The sequence below is a fragment of the Apus apus genome, chromosome 23, assembly GCF_020740795.1.
Source record: "Apus apus isolate bApuApu2 chromosome 23, bApuApu2.pri.cur, whole genome shotgun sequence".
In the NCBI taxonomy this organism is placed as follows: domain Eukaryota; kingdom Metazoa; phylum Chordata; class Aves; order Apodiformes; family Apodidae; genus Apus; species Apus apus.
Window position 1 is genome coordinate 3,162,909 of NC_067304.1, and position 19,793 is coordinate 3,182,701.

At 52.4% G+C, this 19,793-nt stretch overlaps 1 protein-coding gene across 1 annotated transcript; it reads left to right on the forward strand.

The window, feature by feature from the left end:
* Positions 1-3,778: 3,778 nt before the first annotated feature.
* IP6K3 (inositol hexakisphosphate kinase 3) lies at positions 3,779-18,895 on the forward strand. Its single transcript, XM_051638984.1, has 6 exons — positions 3,779-3,956; positions 8,095-8,406; positions 13,814-14,030; positions 15,031-15,203; positions 16,293-16,468; positions 17,381-18,895. The coding sequence occupies exons 1-6, from the start codon at positions 3,824-3,826 to the stop codon at positions 17,849-17,851; spliced, it is 1,482 nt and encodes a 493-aa protein (XP_051494944.1). The 5' UTR covers positions 3,779-3,823; the 3' UTR covers positions 17,852-18,895.
* Positions 18,896-19,793: the final 898 nt, after the last annotated feature.

Genomic DNA, 19,793 nt, shown 5'->3' on the forward strand with positions numbered 1-19,793 from the left:
GTCTGAGTTGACTTCAGGCTCCATTTCATAGAATCATAGAATGGTTTGGGTTAGAAGGGACCTTAAAGATCACCCAGCCCCCTGCATGGGCAGGGACACTTCCCACTGGATTTTCCCCAAGTGTTTTCAGTTCCTCTGAGTGTCACTGAGCTCTTGCTACCCGAGTTTTAACTTCTTCAGAGTCTGCTCCTGAAACACACGAGCAGTCCATGACTCACTGTTGTGTCACTGCTGGGGACGCACTTGACTCACTTGTGTTTAGTTACAGGAATGTTTAATTGGTCTCATAACGTAGGTCTGATGACAAAGGGGAAGATCTCCACTGGCCCAGAAGGAGGTTGGCTCCAGGCCTGCTGTGGAAGTTTGTGGGAGCTGGTTACCTCCTCTGGCATCAAGTTGTTGCTAAGGTATGGGAACAAAGAGGAGTGCAAGGTTAAATCTCTCCTCTGAACCTGCATTCTTGTTCAGATGCTGTTACCCAGTCTAGGTTGCTAAGTTACAGCTGAAATATATTCAAGGTTAGGAAATAATCTTCAGTTTGCAGTAATCACATGTGCCAGAGGACGTTTGCTTTCAACCAAGCTGCTGTGGTGTTTCATGTCACAGTTTTCACCCCGTGTCCCTTCTTTCACTGGCTCTCTTGCCAGCAGAGCAGCCTGGTTTCATGCCACCCTCCCTGCCCAGCTCCTGCTGGCTCTGTACAAACTGTGTGGGTAACTCCTGTGCAACCAGCAGCTTTCCCAGAACCCCAGGTCCGTCCAAGGAAAAGGGATTGGTGGGTTCTTCATCCCCCTGCCCTGCTCCTTACAACTCGCTCCACCAGAGTTGATTAAATCCCCCTCCCACTTTCTTGCAAAGTATTTTCTGTGAATCAATTCCCCAGTGCTCAGCTGATAAAGCCATCACATCCCCTGGCTGGCAGGAAGGCAAACGTACCAACTAGGAATCTAAAATAAAATTTGCCCTTTATCTTTTCATTTCCTGCTTCCCTTTGAAGCCTTTCAGATGAAATGTTTTGTCTCCTGCTGACGTGACAGCTGATGTTGTGCCTTATTTATGGGGTGCAGAGTCAGGGCTTCGTGCCAGTTCTCCTGGAAAGATCAACATCAACTGGAGAGGCAGCAGCTCAGCCAGTGGGTCCTGCCCCCAGGTGCCTCCCTCTGGCATGGTCCCTGTCTGGAGCAATCACCTCCCAGTGCCTGCCCTGGGATTTCCACCTTGACTTCATTCAACCTGTGAATAATGAGCTCCAGGTAAGTGTTGCAAAAAGGGGTTTGTGCATGTTAATGAACAGACACCCCTGCTACAGGAGGCTGAGGGGAGACCTTGGTGCTCTCTACACCTTGGGGTGAAGTGTGGGTTGGTCTGTTCTCCCAAGTAACAAGTGATGGCACAAGAGGAAAGGGCCTCTAGTTGTGCCGGGGAGGTTTAGATTGGATATTAGGAACAATTTCTTCCCCAAAATGGTTCTCAGGCCCTGGCACAGGCTGCCCAAGGCAGGTGGAGTCCCCATCTCTGGAGGGATTCGAAAACCCTGTAGATGTGGTGCTGAGGGACACGGGTCAGGGGTGGCCTTGGCAGGGCTGGGGGAACGGTTGGACTGAATGATCTTAAAGCTCCTTTCCAACCAAAATGATTTGAGGATTCTACAGCAGAGTGAGGTGTGAGTCCCATCCCCACCTCCCTACCCCCTGGGGGCTGCCAGCCACTGCAGAGCAGACTCCAGCCCGGGGACCAGACCCCTGTGCTAACCCCAGAGCAGCACCTCCTTTCTGCAGAGACTCTTCTCTAGGGCTGGTGAGCTCTGGTTGCGAAGCCCACGGGTGAGGATGAGGAGACCCCAGTGGGTTGTGGAAGCCTTGCTTTGGCTTCCAGCTTGTCTTTCCCAGGGACAGAGCCCGGGCTGTGCTGCAGGAGCTCTCCGTGCTGTCCCTTCCCTGGCTCTTGGCAGAGCAGCAGCTCCCTGGGGACAAGCTCTGGGGTGGCAGGAGGACACTGGAGCCTCCGCTCATCTTCCCTTTGACAGAGGGGACCACCTGCCTGGGGTCACTGCATTGACCTGCTATAAGGCCAGACCCAATGTTTACATCCCAGCTCCTAAACAGCTCTTGGCATCCAAACAGCAACAGCAGAGAGAGGAGAACACCCACAGGGTGCTGTGGAGCTGCTGGCTGAGAGCCTGGCCCTGTGTCCCCTCCCCACGTGGCCTGGGCAGTTGTTGTTCTTTTCCCTCAGTGTCCATGGCAATCCCCACTCCCACAGCTTTATTCCAGCTCTCCCAAAGATATAAATGGAGTCCTTTAGTACACGAAGGGCCCTGCACAGGCCACAGCAGGATGATGCTCAGTGGTGCTGGGAGCAGGGCAGCCCTGGCTTGCTTGAGCCTTGGCTTCCTCTTTTATTCCCAACAACGTGTCCTGAGTCCCTGCCAGGCTGGGAGAGGTTTGGAGCCAGGATCCAGGCTGCAGCCTGCAGGCTAGCCAGGGGTACTAATATCTTCGTGCCTGTAATTAATGCCTAATTAGGATAATTTTAATACGAGGCAGGGTTGCTCTCCCCTCCGAGTGCTCTGCTCTTTACAAGAGGCTGAGAAATTGCCCCTGTGGCTGGTGGGCAGTGGGATCGGCTCAGCTGCCTGGGCAGGGAGCAGCTCCTGAGCTTGGGAATCCTCCCTGTGTGTGTTTTAACAGAGCAATAACTGCAAAGGACACACCTCCCAGCCCAGCTGTATGCCTGGCGTGAAAATGAGATTGTCCCAATCAACACGTGCATGAAAAATACATGTGGTCTCCAGCAGGATGGGCCTGTGCAGAGGAGGAAGGTGTGCTGGGGCTGAGCTGCAGCAACTGAGTACTGTGTGGGGCTCCCCAGGGACACAGGGCAAACCTGGGTGCTGGGTCCTGCCTCTCCCAGAGCCCGAGGGCCCCAGTCCTGGGCACTGATTTGTCAATGTGCTCCAGTTATCACTGGGGACTGGTCCAGGATGGGTGTCCCCTGGGTCCCCTTGTCCTGTGGGATGCCCAGATCCCCAGAATAATCTATGGGTCCTGTCTTCTTGAGATGCCCAGGGCTGGCATGGCACGTGCAAAGCCCCTGGCACTGCTGGAGAGGATGCCTGGCAGCAGGTCCTGGAAGGGGACACATGTTGTCCTTGACTCATTGGAGGAGACAGTTTGGCCTTGGCAGGAAGCTCCCTGGGAAATTTCCATTCCCTCACCAGTCCCAAAGCACCAAGGTGTCGTTTTTCCCTGTCTGGGGCTGCTGGCAGGGTCAGGGCTGGGTGGGGGAAGCTCTGCTCCCTGCTCCCCAGCTTTGGGCAAACCCCAGTCTCACCCTGTGCCTCGTTCCCCCTCACCATCAATACTTTTCCTTGCCAAAAAGCCTGGGTCTGCCCGGCAGCATCCCAGCCCCCTTGCCCTGTGCCCATCACCCCAGCATTTTCCACCCCTGTAGGGAGCACAGAGCCAGTGGGTTTCCTTTCTGGGAGCTCTGGGAAGCTGGTGTTGGTCCCACTCCCACCTCCAGCCCCCTGCTCTCTCCTGTGGGGCTGGGACAAACCAGGGGCTTTTGCAAGCAGGTGGAGAACAGACTGGGGAAAACAAGTCATTTTCCCAGAGAGATGATTGCACAAGGGAGCCAGAGTGTGGCCACGTTTTCTGGAAAGCCTGACAACATGGCCAGTGTCTTCTCCCTCCTTCCATAACCCTCTTGCTTTGTTTTCCTTTAACACCCAGGGGTGTTTCTCCCCCCCCAAGGCTCAGCTGTCAGCTGGACATACCAGGCACTTGGCAGCACCAATGGCAGCTGTCAGGTGACAGCCCAAATGTCCATGGGCTCCCCCTGCCCCCTCATTTCTCCTACTCCAACCACACCAAGAAGCAGCAAGGAACCCAGAGCAGACAGGACCCCAAGCCCGTGGTCCCCCCGATCCTGGACCAGCCATTTACACCCAGCAGGTGAGCACCAGGGTGGCTTCTGCACCAGCTCTTGATTGTGGGGGGGAATGTTGTTAGGAAAGCTCCAAGCTGTGGCTTGTGGGCAGGGATGGGACCCAAGGGGACAAGTGGCACCCAGGGGGGTGGTGTGACCCTCAGGAGCAACCCGGGGGCTGCAAACAACCAGCCTGGTGGCTCTTGGTTCTCTGTCACCCTCCTGGCTTTGCTGGGAAGCACAGGGCTGCTCAGCATTGGGGCAGATGGTGTTTGGGGGCATGAAGGAGGGTTTTGGGGACTGGTGCCCTGGGATGTGGCTGCGCCGTGTCCCCGCTGCGCTGCTGGCAGCCCCACCCCAAAGGCACATCCCCATCTCCTGCTGGGAAGCCCAGCAACTCACCAGCCCCACTGCTGCCCCACACCAGCTCCCAGTGCCCAGGCCAGCCCCAGGGATGGGCAGGGGGCCCCACAGAACATCCCTCCCCACCACCCCTGCTGCTTCCTGCAAACAAATCCTTCCCTGCACCAAACTGCACCTGGGCACCTTCTCCCTGAGAGACCAGTCATTGACTTCACAAACATGTTTTTCTTTTGGGATGTAAAGATAGAAGAGCTGAGGGCATGGAAGGATTTCTGGTGGGGTGGTTGGAGCTGGGTTACTTGCCAAGAGCTGAGCTTTGCAGGGTGATGCCTGGCAATGATTTCTGACCTGGGCTGCAGTGAAGGGAAGAGCAGGAAGGGCAGATCTGAAGGTTCTCTGGGGGCTGCAGCCACTGCTGGGTCATGCAAACAGCCTGAGCCTGCTTTGGACCCTGCTGGGGTGGGCCCTGAGCTGGAGCTGGCAGGATTTTCCTTATGGCCAAGATGTTGTGGAGTTTGCAGTTGTGAACTTTGGAGGCACGAGGCCAAAGACTGAAGGGAAATGGGGCAACTGGGCTGTAAAAACCCCCACCTTGTCCTTGGGCTGGGCTGGGTGCAGGATCTGGCCTTCATTCCAGCTCCGGTACCAAGAGCTGTGGCCATGCAGATCTCTTCAAATTAACAGCTGTGTTCTTTCATTGCCTTTTAATACAGAAAAACACTAACGAGCAGCTCCTTGCAGTGCTTGAAACCTGACTTTGCAGCAGGGCTGGGGATGCTCTGGGAAGCCAGGTTGCCCAGAGAGGAAGGGACTGACCGTGATGCATGAGACTAAGAACATGGTCCAGTGCTGACAGAGCACTTGTTTTAAAAGTTATTTTGCTTTTTAATATTCCAAAGTATTTCTGCTAAGGAAACCCCAGCTCTTTATTCCTCCCAGGGCTGGGTTGTTTGTGTTTTGCCCCAAGTAAAAACTCCCCCCCCCAACCATGGCTCTGCTTGGGACAGAGTGGAGCAGGCACTAACTAAAGAGTAGAGAATTTAATCTGCTGGATTTCTTTTTGGCTGTGTTTAGCATTGGGAATAAATAACCTGTTCAGCTCAGAGACTTTTGACATTTGGTCCTAAATGAGGCCAGGGTGGGAGGTAATGGTACCTGACCACTCATGGCCCTGCAGGCCCAGCAGAGATGCTTGTTTGCAGATACTTTAAATTATAATGACCTTTTTTTTTTTTTTAAACTTTCTGGAGAGGGGAGTTCTCTACACAGGGAATTATTCTCCTTCCCCAATATTTTCTGACTCATCCTTACCTGCAATGTCTGGTATGCCACTTCCCCTCCCCCCCCCCTCCTTTTAATTTACTTATTTTTTTTTTATTTTTTAGCTAGAGGAAAAATATTCAAGGTTTCTGGTTTTTGAGGATCCAGATTTATCTGTAATTCCGTGTATTTTTAGTGACGTAAATATCTTCTGGCATTCACAATAACTCGAGGAGTCAGGAGTTATTTATTTCAAGGGTGTCTTTTTTTTTTTTTCTCCAGAGGAGCTCAGAGCAGCTCAGGAGGTGTTTGCAGCAACATTTCTCTGCTCCCAATGGCTGAGCTGCTTCAGAACCCAAACGAAATAGAAAGAGCCCCTTTCTTCTTCCTGCAAATCTGGCTGAAGAGAAAACTAACCAGAGTCTGATCAAATGGTGGGGTGGGTTGGTTGGTTGGTTGGTGTTTTTTTGCCCCCCCCCCCAACTCACTTCACATGCCAGGCTTGCCAGGACTGTAGGTGTGTTACAGCAGCCAAGTTCCAGCCTTGGACTGTCTCTGAAGCAATAAATACTGGATTGAAGTCGTGTTGCACTCTCTGATCCAAAGAGGTGTTGTGACAAATCAAGTGGGGTTTTTTTTGCTTTTCTCCTTTTCTTGTGTTTTATTTGCAGTAGAGAGGGGGGGAAACCCCCACCAGCCCCCACCAAACCTGCAACTTTTCAGGGAGAAAACCTCTTTCAAAGCTGCAGCAACTTAACACAATGCTAAATGCTTTTCTGAACTTGTAGAAAAGCTCTGAAGAGCTTCTTGCTTGCTTTCTTCCCTGGCTAAAAAGCACTCAGGGAAACGTCCTGGCTTTGTTCCCTCCCCTGGGTACAGGCTGGTAATTGTGGAGGAGAAATTCCTTTCCAAAGGTGATGAAAGAATAGAAAAAAGGGGAGAGGGGGGGAGGAAAAAACCCAACAAAAAAAACAAAACCACCTTGAGGGGAAGGTAAAGGAGCTGCTCGGTGTGTTGTGGAGGTTGGAGTGTTTCTTCTCTGCCACCAACCCCCTTCTTCCCACGCCTCGGGGTTTAACTGCAGGAGGGGGAGCAGGAGCAGCAGAGCTTGGGCTTCGTGCTGCAGGAGGAGGAACCTGCTGGATGTCAGTGGTGAAAAGTTCCCAGGTCGGGCTGTAAGTCTGCTGAGCTGCAGGGAGCTGCCCCGGGTGGAAGTTCCAGCTCTATTCCTGGGGTCAGCAGGGAGGTGCTACAGGTGCCACCATCTCCTGTGCTCCTTGGTGTCTCCTGGTGCAGGAGGGGGTGATGGTGCTGTCCTGGTCCTGGCAAGGCTTGGGGTTGGCAGAGGTGGTGTCACTCCACACATCCTGGAGGCTTTGCTGGAGAGAAGTGGATCTTCCCAAGATGATTTTATTGACTGCTCCGGGTTTCTTCTGGCAACAATAGGATGCAAATCTCCCCAAGCTGTGCTGGAGGGACAGGGAGAAAGTCACCCCTGCTCCCAGGGGCAGGCAAAACAGGGCTCTGCACACCCTTTTGGAGGGCTGCAGGAACGTGGAGCAGTTGTCTAAAGGATGATCCCTTTTAGTTTGGGATCCTCTGCTTTTACTGCCTCGATGGGATGATGCCAGGCTGCTTTCCCAGGCTAAGCTCAACTGCCTTCCTGTCTTTGTCAGTGGTTGTGGGATTCCCCTTCCCAATGTCCACCTGAGCAAGACCCACCCATGAGCTTCCTGCAAGGAACAAACTGAAGGGCTGGGTGTTGCTGGGTGCTTCTGAGATAAACCAAGGCAGCCCAGCACAGATGCAGGTCGTGCCTGTGCTTTTCCTCCCTTCCTGTTTTACAGCCGGGACTTGTTGCTGTCAAAAATCAAGGAGGAATTCATCTCAGGGGGATAAAATCAGGGATGGACCCGTTGCTGGATGCTCCCTCGGGCTGTAGCAGAGGGGAGAGCTTGGCTGTGATTGGCCTTGGTGCAGATTTGACACGTTCTCGGGCCACGTGTGGAGGAAACGCTTCTGCTGATGCTCTGGTGTTCAATGACAGGGAATGTCCCCAGGAGAGGTTTCTGCAGGAGATGCTGCTCAGCCCACCTGCAGTGCTGAGAGGGAAGGGGCTGCCCAGGGAGGTCATGGGAGGGGCTTTATTAATAAACCTCCTCTGCCAGGAATGTCCTATTTGGGCAGGACCAAAGCCCCTCGTTAGCACTGGCTGGGAAGGCAAAGTGGGGCAGGTTCACAGCAGGGGGTGGCATCAAAACTGTGTATTAATAACCTGTCGTTAGCAGCCTGAGGAATGCCCTGATCCAGCGGGTCTGACCAGGCCACCACGTGAACCTGATAGCTCTTCTCCATCACCCCTCTCTGTTTCCTTGGCCCCCCAGGTCTAAATCGGGTCCTTTCTGCGCTCCAGGCTGGAGCTCCTTGCCAGCCCCTGGGCACCTGAAGGTCTCATCCCACCCGTTGCTCCCAGGATGCTTGCGCAGGCTTTGCAGTGGCTTGTCCCTCCTTTCTCACACTTCTCCATGCCCTGTTTTGCAGACACCATTGCTGAAAACCCAGAGTGGGAGGTAACTGGCTCCTTCCTGCTCCCGAGCCCCCTTCACTGCTGCTACAGGAGAGTGGTTCCTCCCCCAAGCCCCCTGCCCAGCACCATGGTGGGGCAGAGCCCCAGAGGGCCCATGGAGGGCAGACCTGCTGTCCTGTTGGAGCCCTTCATCCACCAGGTTGGTGGCCACATGAGCATGATGAAGTACGATGAGCAGACAGTCTGCAAGCCCCTGGTCACGCAGGAGCTGAGCTTCTACGAGTCGCTGCCCTTGGCCATGAGGCAGTTCACCCCCCAGTACAAAGGTAAGGGGAGAGGCTGGGGAAGGAGCTGAGGGAGGGTGGTGTCACCAGGACTTGTCCTGAGGTTGGGACAAGGGCTGGTGGAACCAGGGAGGGACCGGGGCTGGGTGTGAGCTGTGGAGCCCCAACGCTTGGGCAGGTTGTGCTGAGCAAGGACAGTCCCTGGGTGAGAAGCCTGTGAAAGTGGGAGGGTTGCCTGGTTCTCTGTGGCTCGGGGGAGTCTGATGTCTCATATGTGTTGAGTGCTGGCTGGTGGCACCAGGAGATCCTCCCTCTGTCCATCCCCTTGCTGGTGAAATTGGTCTGTTCTTGAGGTGGGGGAAGGCACGGGCAGATGGAGGCTGAGAGCACGAACAGGATCCTTTCCTGAGGAGCTGAGAGCCTGGGCAGCACAGGAGCAGGACACAGAGGGTAGACTGAAAAACCACAGGACAAGGGGCAGGAGCAGGATGGGGTTTCCTTTCCCACCAGTGTTTGCTTTGAGGATTTTGCAGGCTGTGGTTGGGCTGATGGCACAGGAATGGCAGCACTGACTTAGGTGCAGGACAGCAGGGACTGGGGGAGCCTTGTGCAAAACAGCAGCCCCAAGATCTGACACGTGATGTATTTATTTGAGTTAGCATCCCCTGATAAGAAAGGTTTTCTGGACCCAGAGTAGGGCTGTTGGGGGCAGACAAGCTGCTGAGGGCAAAGGAAGGGTCAGGGTTGGCAGTAGCACAAGCTGAGGGACCATCATGAAATCCTGAGCCTGACAAACCAGCCCAGGGGTGTCACAAGCATCCCGTCAGCTGGGTGCTCCCCCCAGGGTTCTGGTCCTTGGAAAACCAGAGGCACAAACCAACTGAAGTTCTTGAGAATCCCATCCAGGCAGCTGTCCTGCCTCAGGTCAGACCAGGCTGGGAGAGTTGGGGTGTTCAGCCTGGAGAAGAGAAGGCTCCAGGGAGACCTTAGAGCACCTTCCAGGGCCTGAAGGGGCTCCAGGAAAGCTGGGGAGGGGCTTTTCATCAGAGAGGGCAGAAATAGGACAAGGGGTAATGGTTTTAAGCTGAAACAGGGGAGATTTAAGTTGGACATCAGGAAGAAATTATTCACCATGAGGGTGATGAGACCCTGGCCCAGGTTGCCCAGGGAAGCTGTGGCTGCCCCATCCCTGGCAGTGTTGAAGGGCAGGTTGGATGGGGCTTGGAGCAGCCTGGGCTGGTGGGAGGTGTCCCTGCCCATGCACGGAGGTTGGGACTGGGTGATCCTGAAAGTCTCTTCCAACCTTCACCAGCCTATGATTCTCTGGTTCCATGATTCCCCGGATGGGGCAGATCTTCCCTCCTGCCCCTCCACTCAGTGCCCCCATCACTGTCCAGTCCCCCCTGTCCCTAACTCTCCCTGCCCTGGACCCCTTTCCCAGCTGAATTTCTCAGCTGAGCTACTGAAAACCAGCCCTTGGTGCCTGTGGGGGTCCTGGCATTTTTTTTAAGCCATCCTCCCTCCCTTCTCTTCCTATTCCCTCCCCATTTCTGCTTTTACTGCCAGACCTTGTGCTGCTCATAAAGCTCCTGACCCTGGAATTTGGAGAGAGGCAAGAGGCTCAGCTGTCTCCTAAAAACCTAAAATATCTTTTGGTCCTTCAGTGTTACAGAAAAGAGCTCCAGGTGGCAGCCACAGCTTCCATGTGCTTCCAATCCAATCTCTCCCTTTCCCAGCAAGTCAGAGGCCTTTGCAGATTTATGGGATGACACTAAAAAGATGTTGAAGAAAGAAAACAAGTTTTCCTCTTGTTAATTTTCATCAGCAGGGGCCAGGGTTTGGTGCTGGAGAGCTGGGCCCTGCTCTGGATCTTCGTGAAATGGTCCCAGGTTACCAGTTCAGGGTTGGCCCAGTTATTAAAACCTTTTTATCTTCTTTTCCTCTTCCATTGCAAGTCCCAGTGAGTTTTGCAACGAGGGGTAATTAAATAGCAATCCCTCTCCAGTTTGGTATTGGGCACACACATTTTTTGGGGGGTCATTATTCTACTTAGATCTGTCCCAGCCCTGAATACCAGATGAATGAAAGAGGTGGAACAGTTTCCCAGGAGGGTGCTGGAAGGGATGAGCATCCCAGGGAACAATCCAGAGGTCTTCATCACCCCTTCACAATGTCCATGTTCCTCATCTCTATTCTTGGGGGTCTAGGGGGTTGGCTTGGGGACCATTATGATATGCTGACATTCTGGGCAGTGTTGATCAAATGTCACCATGCACATCTAACACCCAGTTAGCAGTTAAAAAAAAAAAACATGCCTGCAGCTCATTTAACCACTTCAGGTAGGTTGGTGACCAGCTCTGCCTCACCCCAACCCCTTGCAAACCTCTGTCTGTCCCAGCACAGCTTGTGAGGGGACACAAGGCTTGTTTTCAAGCCCAGTTCTGGTCAGACTCCTGTTGCACATGGCAGTGAAGAAATGCACTTGTAAATTTAAAAATAAACCCATGAGGGAAGAGCTGCATAGCAAAATGCTCCTGAGATCACTGGGATGCCATGAGCATGGTGACAGCACCCGTAAATACCCACTGGCTGCCTCACTGGTGCCAGGCAGGAGGGGGGTTGTGGCTTTGCTGGGACTAAAGGGACAAAAGAGACACATAGACAGGCTGAGGGAATTGGGGGTGCCTGGAGAAGAGAAGGCTCCAGGGAGACCTTGGAGCAGCTTCCAGTGCTTGAAGGGGCTCCAGAAAAGCTAGGGAGGGACTTGGGACAAGGGCAGGGAGGGATGGGATGAGGGGTGAGGGATTCAAACTGGAAGAGGGAGATTGAGGTGAGACATTAGGAAGAAATTCTTTGCTGTGAGGGTGGTGAGACCCTGGCCCAGGTTGCCCAGGGAAGCTGTGGCTGCCCCATCCCTGGCAGTGTTGAAGGGCAGGTTGGATGGGGCTTGGAGCAGCCTGGGCTGGTGGGAGGTGTCCCTGCCCATGCAGGGGGTTGGAACTGGATGATCTTGAAGGTCCCTTCCAACCTTCACCAGCCTATGATTCTATGGCAAGCACCTAAATCCATTTTTGCTCCCAGAGAGACGTTCTCTTCTTGCAACAGACAAGCAGCTCGTGTCACAGGTGTGTTCTGCACAACTGGGTCAGTTGCAGGACATTTGCAAAACACGCATGGAAGCACATCAGGGGGAAAAAGCCTTTTCAGGCTGAGGTGTAGGTTTCTGAAGGCAGTTTCCAGCTGGAAGGAGGGACAGGATCACATCCTCTTGCAATTGAACAGCTCATTCTCGCCTTTGAAAATCTCCCCGTTCATTTTCATATTAATGCAAGATCCTGAAGCACTCTTAGCTTCACACTATCTAGAACGTTTTTTGGGGCCAGATTGTCAGCACTATGTAAATCAGCCCAGCTCCATTGACTTGCAGATATAGAACTGGGACAGTTTTTAAGGTTACAGGCTGCTCCAGCACCACAGCAGTGGTGGAGAACTAGATTTGGAATCCAGGACTCTGTTTGCCTCCCAGTGACTTTTTTAAAAATAAAAAGGCTTTGATTTAGGCAAAAGATACTCTGGCTTCTTTTTTTTTTTTTTGCCTCCCTCCCCTGAACATTCTTTTACCTCCCTCCCCTGAAAATTCAAAGCAGGCAGCTGAGCTGATCGGAATTTCTCTTGCTCTCAGGTATCTGAGATATGGATTTTTTTATACAAAAGGGACACAGTGAAAGATCAGCTGGGTAAGGCTGGAGAAAAACAGAGCTCAGCAGCACCAGGAGCAAAGGACTGAGATAGCTAAACATATTACTTGCCCCCTAATTAAGGTTCGCAGCCCTCCCAGCTCCCTTGGCAGAGCAGCCTATGTCTGTTCCTCCTCCACTGCAGTGCAAAATGAGCTGATTGAATGGAGCCTGCCATGGCTGCTTGGATTGATGCTGAATTTACATCAAAAGGGAGCAGAAACGGTGGCTGAGCTGTATGGAGGGTGGGAGGGAAGCTGGGAGGGAGGTTATGGGGTGCAGGAGCCAGGAGGAAGGAGCACCCCCAGGTTAACAGGGGGTTCAGGTGGAAACCTCCCTCAGTCAGGACAACTCAGCAGGCAGGACTCTGTGCACAGAGGGAGGGCACATCCTCGTGTCTGTGTTTGCTTTCTCTAATCTCACTTCAGATGGAGAGAAAGGAGGTTGTGTATTTATTTGCTTTGGCAAACGTGCTTGGGAGAGCAGAGCTGCCTTGTTTGTCGAGCTGCTGAAACGCACCTCCCTGCGGTGCCCAACAGCCCCAGCGAGGATGCCCTGGGGACACTTGGGTAACACTCAGCCCCACATGTTGTTAACAGGGGGGGGAAATCTTCCCAAAGAGTTTTGCTGGTCCACCAGCCTTGGCCATCCTCTTTTGGCTCTGCCTGACTTGAAAGCAGCAGGGAATTGCTGCGGGCGACTCATGTGGCCGATGTCCCTGCCGAGCCCCGAGAGGTGATGCTCTAAAAATGCCTCTGCTGCCTGGGGGGGGGGGGCTGAGACAGCCCTGACAGCCCCGCAGGAGCAGAACAGCCCTTATCAGCCTTTCCCAGAAAGGTCAGAGCTGTCTGGTTTCAGAACCATGGCCATTCCTGCTCTGTCATTTGAGACGTGTCATTGAGCAGCCGTGGCCGGGGTGGGCTGAGCTGGGGCTCCCTACGTGACAGGCCGAGTGGCATCTGAGTCCTGTGATTCCTCTTGGAGTCAGGGGAAGCTGCAGGGCAGAAGTACACAATGGTGTTCTAAGCACTGAGGGTGGAAAATCATAATCCCTGGGCACGCTCATGTTCCTCCTCGTGCATGAACACCGGACATTTTGAGGTTCTGGTTTCCCCTTTTGGCCATTTGGGGTGCTAGTCCTTGGAGTCTGGGGAAGGACACGAGCAGGATGATGAATGGGAATCACATACCAGCCTCTTGCTCCTGGGGGCTCTCCAATTCAAGGGAGCAGTTGGCCTGCAGGTTGTCTTTGGAAAATTCCTAGTGTCCAACCCTCCCTTTGCTTCCTGCCAATGAAAAGTGTTTCCAACCTTGGCCTGTCTTAAAAAGTGAGACTTAAACCCCTTGTCATAAGTAAGCCAGGAGCTCCAGGTCCAACGGGAGGGTTTTTGTTGGGTCATTTGCAGCTTAGCAGAGCCTGGAGGGACAGAGGATAAAGGAACATGATGTTCAGAGGAGGCAGGATTCCAGCTGAGCCTTGGGAGGGAGGATCACTAGAAAAGCCTGTGGTTGTTTTCCAGTCCAGGGTGTTTATTGAACCTCAGATCAGAGTGGGGTCAGTGTCAGAGGCCACTAAAACACAAGGAGGCAACTGTCCTGCTAAGCACCAGCCCTCTCAGGAAGGCTGGACCACCTTGGGCTGGTGCAGATTGGCCAAGCCTGTGTAGTAACCCACAGGTCCATCTCATTCTAGTCTGTTTTTTTCTCCCCAGGCGTTGTGTCTGTGCACCTCAAGAAGGACAGCCTTGGCAACCTGACCCTGCTGGCCAGCCCCAGCCTGCAGCCTGAGGGCTGTGGCCTCCTGGACAAAGCCATTGGGGACTCCTCAGTGACAATCTGGCACAAGTGCTCCTGGGCTGCCAGCACCAGCACGGAGCACACGCTCCACAGGTGGAGTCACTCACAGCTCACCAAGACCTTCAAGGACAGGTGAGGTTCTGTTGCTCCCTGCAAACCTCCTCCTGGGCCTCACCCCCTGCCTTGGGCAGGGTCTGACCAGGCTGGTTTGGGTGGCACCACTCCTGGTTTAAGGCAAAATAAGCCACAACAATGTCCAGCCAAAGTGAAGAAAAGCAAAGCCCAGCTTGGTGGCTTCATGGATCATCTCTTCCCCGGCCTGTGGATGGAGTGGGGCAGATCTGGCTATTGCTGAGATGCTGGTGCTCAAATAGGTGCCCCAAACTCTGCATTAAACCTCTTCCCTCAGCTCTCCAAAAGGAGCAGAGGTCCCATGAGAACAGCCACCAAACCCACAGCACCGACACCCTGCTGCTGGTGACCAGCCAGGAGCAGCAGCCTGGGGGTATTTCCATCCTGTCCTCACCCCAGGGGGGAGCAGCCTCTGAAAGGCATCGTTGTGCTTTGCAAACACGACCTAAGGGCTTGCAGAAGTTTTCTGAAGGCATCTTTCACCTCCAAGTGGTTCAGGAAAGACCTAGGTCAGCTCTGGCTGAAGGGTGCAGTGCTGCTGCCACCCAACCCCAGGGTGATGGGACTTAGGGGTTTTGGATGAGTGAGATCAAGGGAATGACCCTCCAAGGGGAGCAAACCTCATCATTCCCTCCCCTTTGGAAGCCAGCCCCTCTAAATTGGGAATCACTCCTATTGTTGGATAATTTCTGCCCATTAGGTAGGTAAAGAGAGATTCCTGGTCACTGGTGCAATGAATGGGGCTTTTCAGAGGAGCTGAGCACACTTTGAAATTAAAGTGAAAGAAAATATTGGCACCCAGCAATTGCTGCCTTTCTGAAAACTACTTTTATGGTGTAACAAAGGGTCTCCACAGGTTGGATGGGATGATTAAATTTCCTTTTTAGAGCCCCTGAAAAGTCACCTTACCAAGTTCGAGGCTCTACAAAAAAAGGAAGGGAGGGAATATTCTTTTCTGGAGCTTTTAAACCAAACGTGTTCTTTTGTGTGTTTTGTCTAGCTGCCCGGGGAAGATGCTCTTGAGGACAGACCTTCAGTACCACAAAGATTCACTTTTGGAAGATGCAAAAGGAAAGCAGCCAGAAAGAAACAGCTACAACCCCTGGGGACTGCACTGTCACAGGCAGCACCTGAACCGCATGTCCTCCAAGCACAACGAGAACAAACTTCATCGTATCCTTTTCCCTCCCTTCCCTCCAGCACAGCCTTGGCTCCAAAGACCAGCTCATAATCAAGGAATGTTTTATTGGAGGGGGTGGGGTATGCACCCCTCCTCTGCCCAGTGCCTGGGAAAACAGTGAATGTAGTTGCTCTGTTATCTTCTCCCTCTGTTCAGTTGGACTAGACGGTCAGTGAATGTCCCTTTGAATGGGAATATTCCAGTCATAGAATCAACAAACCATGGGATGGTTTGGGTTGGAAGGGACCTTAAAGATCACCCAGTCCCACCCCTGCATGGGCAGGGACACCTCCCACCAGCCCAGGTTGCTCCAAGCCCCATCCAACCTGCCCTTCAACACTGCCAGGGATGGGGCAGCCACAGCTTCTCTGGGCAGCCTGTTCCAGGGTCTCACCACCCTCACAGCAAAGAATTCCCTCCTCATGTCCAACCTCAATCTCCCTCTTCCAGTTTGAATCCCTCAACCCTTGTCCTCTCCCTCCCTGCCCTTGTCCCAAGCCCCTCCCCAGCTTTCCTGGAGCCCCTTCAGGCACTGGAAGGTGCTCTAAGGTCTCCCTGGAGCCTTTTCCTCTCCCAGCCTGCCTCCAGAGCAGAGCTGCTCCTAGTCTAGTCTAAAAAAAATAATAAGAAAAATAATAATAAAAAAAGGTATTCAGAGGAAGTGAAGGATTCCCTTGGCATAAATTTAAAACCACAACTATGTAGGAATTAGCAGCTGCCTCACCTTTTATTTTGCTATTACACTTCATTACCCACCAGTCACGCGAGTAACACAGTTTAACAACTTCCCCCACACCCACTGGGCTGAGCACAGCACCCAGGCAGGGTGTTGGATGGACAGCCTGGGGCTGTCGAGTCACTGGAGAATGGAGCTGGTGGTGCTTTAATTGGTAGGACTGTACTCCAGTAAATTAACTGCAATTGGCAGCAAGGGGCCTATAGCAATGACATGTTGGTAAAATGAGCTCAGAAAGTCTCATTACAGTTGTGAGCTATTATGGAGAGCGTCAGCAGTTGCTCTGATTTAAGACCTCTTTCCATTAGAAGCTCAAAGTATTGAGTTTCCCTTAACTCATGGTCAGAGTTTCTATTGCTTGAAAATGTGGTATCCAAATACAACTATCCCTGCATCCTGGATTTAAAGATGGGAACCAGGCAGCATGGAGATGATGCCTCAGAGGAGAAGAAAGCCCGGCACATCAAGAAGTGTGAACAGAGCACCTCGGCTTCCCTGGGCGTCCGGATCTGTGGGATGCAGGTAAGATGGAGCCCTGGTCCTCTGGGGGTTTGTCCCATACACAGCTGGAAACCAGGCTGGAAATGTGGAGGAGCTTGGTCTTTTGGTGGTGTAAATAGAAGCAGTTTCATTCTGGCCTCCCATCAAATCTAGGTTGTAAGAACTGGATGCTTGTCCTCAAACAGGAGAGGATGAGTAGGGAAGAGTAGGGAATATGGCACATGCAGAGTGAGCCTTTGCCCCAGCAAAGATGATCTGAGGGCTGGAGCAGCTCTGCTCTAGGGACAGGCTGGGAGAGTTGGGGTGTTCAGCCTGGAGAAGAGAAGGCTCCAGGGAGACCTTAGAGCACCTTCCAGTGCCTGAAGGGGCTGCAGGAAAGCTGGGGAGGGATTTGGGACAAGGGCAGGGAGGGAGAGGACAAGGGGTGAGGGATTCAAACTGGAAGAGGGAGCTTGAGGTTGGACATGAGGAGGAAATTCTTCCCTGTGAGGGTGGTGAGACCCTGGCCCAGGTTACTCAGGGAAGCTGTGGCTGCCCCATCCCTGGAAGAGTAATTATCACCCACACATCACCTATTGTAAGAAGGTCCAGAGCTGGGAAATTCCTGCACTGCTGCAAACTCCTACCACAGCCAGAGGGCAAACCCTGTAAATCCCTAGTGACACGGCCATGACTTCCAGCTATTTGGGTTCCACAAAGGGGTGATTTATGGCAGCACAACAAGAACCTGCACTAGTGGTTTAAACTGAATAGTTTAAGTCTCCAGAAAAGCCAGGAGGTGGGATGCACTGAGGAGCCTGCAGTGCATTGGTGGGTACTGCTCAGCTGCAGAGGATTTGTGCCCCGTTCCTCAGCTTGGGTCTGAACTTCTTAGATGAGGGTAGAGACCAGAGCTTTGGGAAAACTGAACAATTGTTTCTGTCTTTCCTCAAGGTTTACCAAGCAGACACTGGCCATTTTCTCTGCAAGGACAAGTACTATGGCAGGAAACTCTCCCCAGAGGGGTTCAGACAAACCTTGCGCCAGTTCCTGTGCAACGGCAACCACCTCCGGACCGACCTGCTGGAGCCCATCATCCTGAGGCTGAAGGCCCTGCTGGCTGTTATTAGGAAGCAAAGCTCTTACAGGTTCTACTCCAGCTCACTTCTCATCATTTATGACGGACAGGAGCAGAAGGAGAACCCAGCACCCTTGGATAATCACCTTCACTTCCAAAAAACAAACTGTACCCCGCCGCACGGCACCTCCCCCCCCAGAGTCGACGTCCGCATGATAGACTTTGCCCACACCACTTTTAAAGGCTCCAAATCCTACCACACCACCCACGATGGGCCAGACCAGGGCTATATTTTCGGCCTGGAGAATCTCATCAAAATCCTGCAGAATATCTCAGAAGGAAAATGAGAAATCCTGTGAAACAGCTTGAATTTCCTAGTGACTGACGTAGCCCTGAGAAGCACCACCTTGGGTGGGTTGTCCAGATCCCTCCTGGCTGCTGGACACCATGTGCTTGGTTTGGAAGAGGAGCATGGACAGCTTGCTAGGGAAGTTGCAAAACAAAAAAATAAATGCTAGGTGCCATTACTGAGCTGAAGTGTAAAAAGCAGAGAGCTGAAAGAATCTCTTCTGCCTGCAATCAATCAGGAGATTTATTCTCCTTCCTTGTTTTCCCACTGTTCTTATTTGTGAGCCAAAGGGAAGAATTACTTGAGTCTTAATGATCAACCAGGACCTGCTCACCCCCAGGTTTGCAGCACCACTTTCAGCTCCTGCTCAACCTCAAAAGACATAAAGAACCCAAAGACATAAAAAGGGACAAAAAATGCCCACCCTGACGTTTCACCCGCAGGACTCTCGGGTGTTCTTTGGACCCTGTGGGTGTTGGGACACGGAGGTATAAATGCTGCAGAGGTTCTGCACTGCTGAAGGGGCAAAAGCAGAAGAAACCTCAGACCAAGAACTGGACCTTGCGAAGGTTTCATGTCCCTACAGGATTATAACAGGGCACATGTCAGAAATTTTCTAAGCGAGGTGCTCCGTAGGGGCTGGAAGTGCAAGAATGTGATGATTCTCTCAGATAGCAGTCACAAAAAACAGTCACATTGAGGTATTTTTTGCTTAAAGAAGTAATAAAGAAGCTAAAAAAAAAAGAAAAGAAAAAAGAAAAAAGAATGAAAAAAAGTGTGAGATTGAGTCAGGGAGTAGATATTAAAGGTCACCTAGAAATTCTTTTATAGAAACATTGCGTGTGTGTTTAGAAGACACAATAGCAAAAGGCTCAGAAATAATGTTTACAGCTTTTGTGGACAGATTTTATGATTAGAGCCACAATTCCTTCCTGCATGGTGTGGGAAACCTAGGAAGAGAAATCCTTACACAAGGAATAGAGCTACAGATCCCCGTTACGGGGGAGTGGGGATATAAATAAAATGGTCTAAGTATCTCTCACCTGTTCTCCACCTCTTTTTCACTTCCACAGCATCCTTAAGTTATGTCTTTTTGTCTAGGGCTGTATGTTTTGAAGAGAGCTGTTATTTCCACAGGTTTGAACACCAGATCTCAAGGGATGCCCCTTCACTTGTATTTTATTGCATGCAGCTGGTGAATGGCTACAATTTATAGCCAGAAAATTTCAGTCATCTGGCCCGGTCGCATTATTTTACTTGGCCTAAAATCCATCTGGGAAGACCTAATTATTTACTGGGTGTAATTCACAATGTTGCGTATTTCTTGCCCACAAACTCAGATGGCTACTGAAAACAAACCACAAGCCACCAACAGACTGATGGAGCTATCAGTTGTCTCGGCTCACAGGTGTGCCCTGTGGCCCTGCAATCAGGGCTAGTTGTGGCTGGTACCAGCTCTGCTGACAGGACTTACACAGACCCACCTCAGCCTCCTCAGCCCTGCTGAGCCTCTGGCCAGAAGGTGTCAGATCTGGGAATGGGTGACAAAAGGTCTGAGCAGGACATCAGCAGAGCAAAGCCCCCTCCTCCTGGAAGGAACACAGCGACCTGCTGCTTGCACAGACACCAAAGCAGGTCATTATCAAGCTTTTAACCATTTGCCTTCCAAAGAGGAACCTCACATACTCCACGTGGAGAAAGGGAAAAAGCAGCCAAGACTTTCTAGGTTTTAAGCCAGGCAGAAGGGTTAAGGTAGCTGTTCCATGCCACACTGCTGGCCCGGGTACCCGCCGTGCTGCAGGAGCAGGATCTCTCTGCCAGCTGCACAAAGCAGGACACTTGGCAAAGGTCTAGGAAGGGAAGGGGCAAAGCCAGGCTGCTCATCAGCTGCCTTTCGAAACCACAGGGTGGGCTGTGAGCCCCCCAGGGGTCCTCAAAGA

Bases quoted from the DNA above. Each gene is read 5' to 3' on its own strand.
- IP6K3 (XM_051638984.1), top strand. From the start codon at position 3,824: ATGTCCATGGGCTCCCCCTGCCCCCTCATTTCTCCTACTCCAACCACA. The intron at 14,031-15,030 runs GTGAGGTTCTGT...TGTTTTGTCTAG, and splicing joins ACCAAGACCTTCAAGGACAG to CTGCCCGGGGAAGATGCTCT. The intron at 15,204-16,292 runs GTATCCTTTTCC...ACTCATGGTCAG, and splicing joins CAACGAGAACAAACTTCATC to AGTTTCTATTGCTTGAAAAT.